Raw genomic sequence first — 10,447 nt, forward strand, 5'->3', positions numbered from 1 at the left:
TTGAGTCGGGTTTAGACATCTAAAAGGTGGCCCAGCTAATATCAGTTCTAGTAACCACCATCCACCCAGATTCAACCACGTGCAAATCAGTGGTGTTACCCCTTCACTAGCTTCCTCGGGGTGCCCCATGCCCACTTACCACCATGGCAAGGTTTAACAGAACCCTAATATCTGGATTCTGGGATTCAAATGCAGTGCCCTTCTTCCCAGAGCAGAAACGCGCAGAAAATTGTGAAATGGTGACAAATTAATTTGGAATAAGGAAGGACAGCAAAATGGGTAGAAAGAAAGGCTTCTCCACAAATAGGAGAGTTTGGCCTCCGAGAGGTTTGGATGTTTTTGATTCTTTGGACACGTGTCCCCCAATGCCCTCCTCCACCCAATACACATATAGTCACAAACCTTTTAAGTGGGGTCGGGTGCACCCTAGTCCCCCCACCCCATACACACACATCCCCCTCAAATTGGCATGTTGGGATGCAAGATTCAGAAGATAAAGAACACCTTTATATGTTTTCCTTAGAACCCAGGCCCCCAAGCCTTCCAAAATGCGTACTCACCCCTGCCATTGGGATAAAGAAGGTAACTCTGAGGTGTTCTTAAACGCGTTGTTTAAAACCCCAAATGCCCCCGCCCCCAAAACCACAAGGTTTCTTTTAGGGGGTAGAAGGATGCCATTTAAGGACAAAGGGTATACCCTGGAAGTTTCTTTGGAGGGAAAAAGCGTTAGTGAAATCATTTAAGTGTCAGAACTTTTCTACCGGATTTCCTCCAAAGCGTTTCCCAGCTGTTGAACCAGAGTGGCCAGTGGAGTGTCGGGTATCAGGGTCCATCCGCCCACCCCACCCCCTTCTGAAGCTCTCGCGCGGCCTGAAATAGCCTTTCCGCGCGGTCCCTCTCGCGGCTTTCTCTCGCCGGCACCCACGTGTCTCTATTTACTCTACTCGGGTTACCGGCGCTATCGCCTGCCGCGGGCCAGGAGATCTGATAAAGCTCTTTCCACCCTCCCCTGAGTGGGTGCCCTAGGCGGCTTCCGCCGCATCTCCACTCAGACTCGCCTGTCTTCTGCATAGATTTGAGTCCTGATCCGGGCCCAAACTAACCTCAAATATAAGCTATTAAAAAAAAAAAGTGATGGGGGTAGGAGAAAAAATGTTGCGGGCGATACTTGCGAGGGCCCCCTGGGTTGGGTCGGCTTGGCGCGCCCACGGCTCTCGGCAGCAGGCCTGGCGCTAGGACTCCGGCGGCCGAAGGCACGGAGCCCCGCACCGCCCCCCACCCACCCTGGAGCAAGGCGCCTTGGCCGGCCGGCTCCGCGCGAGCCCCGCTCAGCGGCAGTTGGACCGGCCCCGCCTGTCCCCGGCCCACGCCCGCCTCCCCTTCCTCTCCGCCTGTGGCTCTGCTCGTCTCTACCTAAGCCTTTGGTGGTTTAACGCACTTTTGCAGACATCTACCGAGAGATAGCGGCTGCACTTTGTTTTCCGTCCTACGGAAGCACTTCTCAGTTTAGACATCCTTGCTTTAATGCACTGCACCCTCAACGCCACTGAAAAGCACGAAGGCCAAACGTGGTGTCAAGGCCAGCTTCTGCTGCCCGCAAACCAACGGTTTAGCCACCGAACCCCAAACCGATCCACTCGGAATAGGTTTCCCTGCACACCCCTCCACCTCCCACCCGACACGCGCGCGCGCGCGCGCGCGCACACACACACACACACACACACACACACACACACACACAAAGGAAGAACGCGGGCCAGGGGCTCATCCACCCCCAGCAAACCAGGGACCTCCGAGGGACCGTCGCCGGGGCCGCGCGGCGCCTTCCCTCCGTCCCTCGCTCTCCACTCTTCCCCGGGACCGCCACGCCTCTTGGTGCTCGGGCAACGGCCCGCTCACCTCGTGTCCGTTGCTAGCCGGGATGATTTCGGACTCGTTAACCAGGGAGGACTTGATGTCGGCCAAGTCGCCTTCCTCTTCGGGGTGACTGATCTCAGCGAAAATCTTCTCCTTCTGGGGATCGCCCTCGTCCTTGAAGGGGATCATCTCATCTGTGGCGCAGAGTTCCGGGTCCCCCCCGCCGCCGCCGCCTGCCCCGGAGAGTTGGGGCATCCCGACCACTCTGTAATCTCCGCTCTGCTGGGGGAGCACCCAAGGCGACAGCAGGGAAGAGAGGGGGTCAACGAAAGTGGGAGGGTGAGGAAAGGAGAATTGGAAGGATGCGTGAGGGAGGAGAGTGGGCGGAAGTGGGGCCAGCGAGCTCAGGGCCGGCGGCCGGCAGCCCGACCAGCTGCGGCGGTGCCCGCGCCCCGGCGGCCGCCCGCGCCTTCCCGCTCCGCGGAGACCTCCGCCGGCGCCCGCCTTCGAGGCTGATGGGCACCGGGTTGCGAGGGCCGCCGCCGCCGCCGGCGCCTCTGCAGGCGTCTGTGCAGCGCAATGTGGGGTGCTCTAGGCTTGGCTGCTCCGGTGGCCAACCCACGCCCCCAACTCCTCCGGGGTGTGCGCGCGGAGGACGCTTGTTTTGGGGGAGGCACGACTCTCCAAAGTGCTGAGGAGGGTCCGTCGGCGCTTCTCTACGTAAACCTCTCCACCCTAGTTCCCCCGGATGCCGAGTTGGAAGTTTTCCGAGAAAAGAGGAGAGCTGGGCAAAAAGGCTCCTTCTGCCCCAGCAGAGAAGGGGCAGGAGAATCAAAAGATAACAAAATGTCCACTTCCTGGAGGGGAAAAAATAGCCACCCCTGTTGGAATATGTCCGTTATAGAGCTTCTTATGTCCTTCCCTTTCGCTTCGGTTTTCCTTCTCCAGACGCGTTTAATCTGCTAGAGGAGGAGGAGGAGAAGGTGGGGGCGGAGGAGGTGGGGGCGGAGGAGGAGGGGAAGAGAAACAGAAGTTTGCCAAGAATAAAGTTTTTGCCGGCGAGCGCTAGGAGTCGGCAGTGGAGGGCACCGCGGGATCTCGGGGAGTCACAGCAGGGGCCTCGGACCCAAATGCTTCTGCCAGGAGCTGGAGCCGACACACAAGCGCGCGCGCGCGCGCACACACACACACACACACACACACACACACACACACACAGCCCGACCCCTCTTTGTTCCCGGCTCGAATTTCTGCCTGGCTCGCTCGCTCTCTCGACGCTCTCCAAGCCTCCGCCGGGCTGCTCTGTCAAAGCAAAGAGCTGCACCCCTCGGGTTCGCCCGGCCGAGGGGTGGGGGACGCCCGGAGCTTGGCTGCGTCCGGGGCTCCGGGCGCGTCCCGACGGCTCCTCGGCCCGAGAGCGCGCAGCCCGGATCCCTCCTCCGCGCCCTGCCCCGCAGGTGAGCGGCTGCGCCTCCCCACCGCTTCTCCTCCTCCCGCGCCTAGCCGGCGCTGAAAAGCTACCCACTTGCGTCGCTTCTCCTCCCCCTCCCCTCCCCCGCCTCCAGCTCTCCTTGGCTGCCCGCTGGGGTGGGGGCGGGGGGTAGGGGAGGAGGGGGACCGCGAGTTGGAGGTGGTGATTGAGGACTTTTTTTCCCTTTCCCAGAGCCTGTAGGACGAGTCCTAGTTCTGGGGTGTGAGTGAGTGAGTGAGTGAGTGAGTGAGTGAGTGAGTGAGTGAGTGAGTGTGTGAGTGTGTGTGTGTGTGTGTGTGTGTGTGTGTGTGCCGCGCGCGCGCGCGCACGGGCGCGCTCCTGGAGGGGAGGATCGGGCAATTTGACGAGGAAAGGAAGGACCGGGCGCTCCTTGTAGCCCACGGAGAGGCACGCTTTGCCCGCGTGAAACTGACAAGAAACTACCCGAATGGTTTAACTTCATCTAAGTACCTCTTCTCTTGTACCCCCCTCCGCCCTCTCTCTCTGCCAGTCTTTTCCCCCACCTCCTTTCCTCCTCCCTCTCTCCCCTCCCTCACTCAGGCAAGGGGAAGAAGATGAAAGCGAAGCCGCCGCAGCTGTGATCGACACCACATTGATAGATGCTCTGACAGAGGATGAGGCGGGAATCGGAGACAGAGAAGGAAAAGGAGAAAATACAAGACATTGCTCAGCTAATGAGAACGGAAGCAGGAAGGACAAGGAAGAGAGTTGTGGCTTTCCTAAATAGAATGTCAAAGGACAAGAGAGCACATGCTAGCAAAAATAACATCTCCAGGCTTACTGAGAATAACAGGACGAGGAAGAAAAAACGGAAGATCTTAATGATCGCTTTTAAACAAGATCTCTTCCATTATATCCTCGCCATGAGATGTACGGAGAGAGTTGCGCTAGGTCTCTCCTGGACTTTCCGAGATACACGCCACAAATGTGTGGGAACCTCATAGAGAATGAAAAAGCAACCCGAGGAGGAGGAAGAGAAGGTAAAAGGACCCAGAAGAGCGAATCCAGTAGACAGAGGACAGGGCAGTCTCTGGCACCTTCGACTTCGGCTCAAAGGGACTCTTGAAAACGCAAATCCGAATCCAACCTCAAAAATTCCCCAGTCTCCACCGTCTGTTTGATGCATTTTATACAAGGACAGGACTTCTAAGGAGATGCTTTGTGAAAGTTACAGTATAAGCGAAGCCGAAGTTGAAAACACATTACATTTTCTTCCTTGGCTCTCAAACCCCCTCAGTTAAAAATCCAGGCAAAATTATTATACCCAATGAAGTAGCCATCTGTAAACCCTAAGAACAGTAAACAAGGGGCAGGAATAAATGTCTCTATCTCCCTTTAATTGAGAATAAGGAAAACACCACAGAATCAGGCTTTACCTCTATTCTATAGGAACAGTCAGGCAAAGATCTCTATTTTTTTCCTAAGTGGTGGGGGCGGGGGAGGGATTGCTTGCTGCTGGATATTGTATAAGAAAAGACCTTAAGGATGCTCTAAATGATCACCTAAAACTTCGCCTGATAACTATTTCCTAGGGATGGGAATTTTTTAGGAAGCAATTTAAACTATCATTTTCAGTTGGTCAGTAGAACATGGTCATTCAGGTATATTCTATCTGGGTACCGGTATTGGGACTGGTGATAGAAGCCAGGAAGAGTAAACCATTAAACTCACTTTAAATAGCTAACAATGCCATGCCTTAGAGAAGAAAAACAAAAAGAATATTCTGCTGTAATGTGTCTATAAGGCAATACTAAAAAGGTTGGAAAGAAACCCAATTTTATTTTTTGATTGGTGGCCATATGAAACTTTCCTTGAAGTTATGCACCAGTGTGAGTATAATGTTCTAGAGATGTGAACATGTAGCTATGTCAGACATGTATACCCTCTGTTCTAAATAAAATATTGGAAAACAAAGTCCAAAGGCGTTCCACAAGGCGCCAATTTGACCGACAGGAAAAGAACTGGAAAATGCAGTTTCACCAAAGCAGCCAGAGTAGAAGTTTCTTTTCATCAAACTCGAGGGGAGGGGGGAGGGACACACGCAACATGGCCAGAGGGTATTTTCTGGAAGCCAAAGAGAGATTAAATGATGACTCCTACATCCCGCGTTTAAGTGTTGCAACTCATTCGAATCCCATTTTCTCCTTCATGTTAATTATCTGGACTCCCTGAGTCATTTGGAGCTCAACTCCAGGTGTCCTGGAGATTAGGCGCTCGAGAAGATGGGAAATTTTGGAGCAATAACTAGTAGGAGCTGTTTACTAGAAGGGCAGAGGGTAAGTGGCTGCCTTTATTTAGTATTTGGCGGTAACCCTCTCCTTTGGAAAAATTGTTTCCAACGAAAGCATCCAACGCCAGGCTGTGTTTGCGTGTCTGTTTTCCCTCCCGGTGTAGTGCGAGGTGTTGGCTGAGTGTCCTTAGCATTGTTGCAAATGTTCTGATGGGCAGCAATTAAAGGCTTTACTGGAAAACATTCACCCAAGTTTTTTTAAGCTTTGTCTGGGAAGGAGGTTGACATTTCCACGTGAAGTCTGTTTCTCGAGGCGGGGGTGGGAATGGGGGTGGCGCAAGAGGGACGAAGTAACCATGGGAAGACATTCTTTCCTCCCTACAGGTTCGGTGAAGTTCCAGGCAAAGGCATTTCTGTCGCCGGGAGGTCTCTTCTAATTCGTGTGGGGGCTGCTATTAACATATGCAGCCGCCTCTTAGGGTGCACCGTCCGGGATGTGGTGGGTGCGGCGCGGGAGAAACTCGGCCGCCAGCCGCCCGCCCGCCCCCTTGCTTCGGATGTAGAGGCGGGTTGTTCGTGTGAACTCGAGCGAACGACGGGAGGTTGGCTGTTGCAGGTTCAACTCCTTCAGGATGTGGGTTTCAGGGGGCGTTTTGATGTGATTTAATTCCGACCGTGAAACAATTGCTAGGGGCTGGCTGGATTGCTGTTGGTTTTTTCCCCTCTTGGTGGCTTTGGTTGGTTGGGGTTAATTTGGGGAGCGAACAGGGACTTGTTTTATATCAACACTTCCTTCTACGCTGCGCCAGGCGCCGTCGGCAGGGCTGCGCGTGGGGGCGAGGCGCCCACCCCGCGCCGGAACAGAGGAAGGGGGAGCGGAGATGCGCCTGGTAGCCTAGGGCAAACCGGGCCCAGCCCCCCGCGGGTGTGGGCGAGGGAACCGGGAGAAGACCCCCACCCACACCAGAGACCCCTCCCCCCCGGCGATCTTGCTGCCAAGTCAAGTCAGCTACAGACACTCAAGTGAGTCCTTAATTACAGGGAGGAGAGAAAAGTGCGGTGCCCTTCAGAGCCCTCTCCGCCCCCTCGGTCCTAACCCCCCGCCCAGGCTCCGGGTCTTCCCCTTTGTGTGGCCTGGACTCGCTCCCAGCTCCACTTTGGTGGGATCCCAAAGGAAGGGGGATGGCGGGGGCCTACGGAAGAGGATGCTCGGAGAGAGAAGCAATGGGGAAGGACTACATAAACGAAGAATGTGATTCCAGAGACGGGACTCCGGCACCCTCAGCCTCATCGCAGACGAAAGCTGTGCGCATCTTCAGTTTAACGGACTCCGGGTTAAGGGAGAAGGGGCAGGGCGAGGGAAATGGCAGTTTGTGTCCCAGGGGTTCTTCCGCCTCTTCTTGCCTCCTCCTAAGACAAACAAACTCAACCCCCCCATCCGCTGGGGTAACAGAACTCGTGGGACCGTGAAAACGTTGTTCCCTAATCCGGCCGCCTGCGGACACGGCGCTTCCGAGGAGCCGGCGCTGCCTGGCGGGGGTCTGCCTACGGAGCCCACAGCCCTCCCGTGGGCTCTCCCGCGGTCGTGCTGGTGCGGGGCCCGAGGCACGCGAGTCCCGGGGTGGGTGTTCCCCACGGTCCGTGAGGATGGGCTCCGACCCACCACCACCACACGTGGGCTTGGCCAGTCGACCCTCTGCCAACCGGGGACAACGGCTCACGTCCCGAGGCCGCCCAGAGGGAGAGGAGTCAAGCTGTGAGATCGCGGACAGGAATGAGGGGGCGCGGGGCGGGTTCAGGGGAGCGGTCTGGGTCTAAGGAGCCTTGCCACACGCCCTCACGGCTCTCCTTCGCTACGGGAACCCCCAGCTACCCGCCGCGGGGACCGGGCTCCCACGCAGAGGAGCGGGCGTTTCGCCTGGAAGAGAGATCCCCAGAATGGAGTGGAGTGGGAGCTGGAATAAATTGGCCGGCCGCAGGATGGCTCGCCTCGTGGGCTGGACGTGACACTTTTCTCTCCTTTCTGAAAACTTTTCTCCGGCGCCTTAACTTGGCGGAGGACCCGCCGCGGGTGGCACGGACGCGGTGGCCCGCCCCTCCGGCCCCTCCCTCTGCCTCGGAACCCCCTGTACCCACCCTCCGGCCTGGGACGCGCGCGAGTGGCCCCGCGCGCAAGCCGCGCCTTATATCCACGGAGGGCGGCGCCTGCGCTGGGCCCGGCGCGGCGGCGCGGCCTTTGAAGTCCTGGCGGCTGCGGCTTTCATCCTTTCTTTTTTCCCTTGCAGGCCTCTTTGTGTGACTAAATTTGGCAAGAATATGGATCCGAGCCAGTCTTTTCCACGTGTGCTCCCAGCTCCCAGCTGAGAAGGCCAAGGGTTCTCTTCCGGGTAAGGAGACAGGGAGAAAGATCAAAGAGTTTGGGGAGCTGGATCTGAAATGTGAATTGAAAATAAAAATCAAGCCTGGACACATTCCAGTTTCTAAAGCAAAACCAACCCTCAGCCGAGGCGGCCTCGCTATAACTCTTTCTCCCTCTGCTCCCTTTTACTCTCTCTCCCTTTCTTTCCCCGCAACCATGCTTGAGCACATGGAATAAAATAAAGAAAACATAGGGAAACACTTAGTTCCTCCAGATTTTGTTTTGCAGTAATTTTATTAAGGAAAATATCTTGTTCATAATTACCGTTATGTGAGGCCGAATTTCTTCGGCCATAAATATTGTCTTATTTCAGTATGCTTCACACTTTCTTCTGCAGCCACATTTGGGAAGAGAACGTTAACACAACACGTGTGCATGTGTTCATTGTGCATAATGCTGCTTTTTCAACACACGGTGCGGTGTACCACATAGTTTTCTCCCACAAAAGTTAGATTCTGGAGAACCAGTGTAAATACTATTTTTATCAAGGCATTCACTCTCTCAATGGTCTCTATGATTTGAAATCCTTTTATCCGTAGACTTCAGAAATCTTTTCCTACAGCCAGGAAGTGACCAGCCAGAAAGTTTCTGTTTTAGTTAAAAAAACAACAACTGTAAGGCCCCTTCTCAAATATGCTTCTTGAACAGTATCCTCTTGTTTCAGAAGTAACCAGTATAAAGAGACAGCTTTGAAATAGTGTGATGTAGTCAGAAACCCTGGGTTGAAGGTGGGCTCTGCCACTCCCTTTCATACTGTGGTGAACTCAAGCAAGCCTTTTAACCTCTCCCAGACTCAATTTCCTTTCTGCAAAATGGGTGTAATAATTGCCTACTTGGCAAGATCGTTGTGAATTCACTGAGGTAATAATATATGTGAAAGTATGTACAAACACAAGGTAATATTAATCCATGAAGCAAAGATGATTCTTGAGGAGACCTGTAGGTTGCAAAACAAAATCTTCCAAAGCACTAAGAACCTTTTACCGCAGGAGCAAATGGGGATGGTTTCACGCTTACACATCAACTGCTGTTACCATCTCCACAACTGCCACAGTGGTGTTATAAAGCCACCAAAATCACCTTAGCGTTTGTCACCCAGAATGAGTGTGATGAGCGAAAGAACATTCCAGGAAGAGAGGGAATGTGCCACATGCTCCTCATGGGCTCTTAATGAATTGATAAATGGATGAAGAAATGTGACACTAAAAATAGAATACTTTTTTGTGAGGCATTTCACATAGCTCACAGCCTTTTTAATGTGATGGCCTATGAAGGGGTAGCATATGCGTGGATAAAGTATTTGAAACAATAAAAGCAATATCAGAACAGGAGGGTGACCAGAAAGGTGTATGAGAGGTGCTTTTGGGGACTGTAAATCCCACCAGAATTTATGTGTCGGAATAGGATGTGATTATATATCTCAGACTGAAGTATCTCAAGTTTACAAGGCAGTAAAGATGATGGCTTGGGCCGGGTGTGAAGTCACCGGAGTACCACATGTTTACCACTCAGGGCTTTTACATGCTTGTGCTTCATGCGTGATCCTTTGTAACCTAAGGTAATCCCACCAACAGAGTCATTGCCTTGGCTCCACCTCCCAGGATAAACTTTTCAGTGTGACCTGTGTACAGAGTGATGCAGCAGGAGTAGGGACTGGTTTCTGTGTTCCATTCTCCTTTTACAGGGACCCAAGGCTACCCAGGTGCAGAATCCTCATGAGGTAGTCCCATCGCTTTTGGCGGCAATACTCAGACTTTGCAAATAGTGTTGAAGGGACTGGGTAGCATTCGGGGCGAGGGCACTTAGGAGGCACCTTCTGTTTTCCCCATATAGCCCAGATTAGAAGTAAATGCTGATCAAGTTTACTGGTCAATATTAGTCCTCCCTTTCTCTCTTCTTTACAGATGCAGCCATTTTGAAATTTATTCTTGATGGAAAGAGGAACATGGACCAAGGCACTGAGTGCTCTGTCCTGTGTGTGGGAGTGGAGGGCAGTGAGGAAGCCCTGAAAATACTCAAGGAAAACCTGGGCCCTCTGTTGAAGAAAATAAACTCTCGGGGGCGGGGGGAGGGTGCACATGGCTAAAGGACTTTCTTATTTTTATAAATCTGTTTCCTCCATGGCTATGGTAATGGAGGTGTTTCTTAAATGGTGGTAAGTACACCTCCTAAGATGGATGGCCTCTGTAGTCTCAGGCTCCTTGGGCTGAAGGCCCTGGGCTTGGTCAGCATTGGGCCAGCGCCTATTCCCTGGTTTGAGGCCAGAAGCCAAAGCCACAACCTTCTTGCCTGAAGGCGAGAGCAGGACCAGCAGAGCCATATGGAGATTAATGCAGAACAAGGTCATTAGTCTCCTCCATGATCTAGTTACTCACAGCACAGATTTGTGTAAATTTCGCAGCCTGCCTTTGATGTGTGTAATCTGTACATTTTAGCACTGGGGAAAGTG

General features: G+C 53.5%; 1 protein-coding gene across 7 annotated transcripts in view; it reads right to left on the reverse strand.

The window, feature by feature from the left end:
- The window catches only part of LEF1 (lymphoid enhancer binding factor 1), a 118,539-nt gene extending 115,176 nt beyond the window's left edge, over positions 1-3,363 (reverse strand). For 3 of the 7 annotated variants that reach the window (XM_019636013.1, XM_019636014.1, XM_019636011.1), the window contains exon 1: positions 1,900-3,363. In XM_019636013.1, the coding sequence (XP_019491558.1) occupies positions 1,900-2,112 (213 nt within the window). In that variant the 5' untranslated portion in view covers positions 2,113-3,363. Of the gene's footprint in view, positions 1-560; positions 1,234-1,899 lie in introns of those variants that run through there. The other 4 variants (XM_019636017.1, XM_019636015.1, XM_019636012.1 and 1 more) reach the window with 3 other exon arrangements.
- Between the last annotated feature and the right edge of the window lie 7,084 nt (positions 3,364-10,447).

Source organism: Hipposideros armiger, unplaced genomic scaffold (assembly GCF_001890085.2).
Source record: "Hipposideros armiger isolate ML-2016 unplaced genomic scaffold, ASM189008v1 scaffold_26, whole genome shotgun sequence".
Taxonomy (NCBI): Eukaryota; Metazoa; Chordata; class Mammalia; order Chiroptera; family Hipposideridae; genus Hipposideros; species Hipposideros armiger.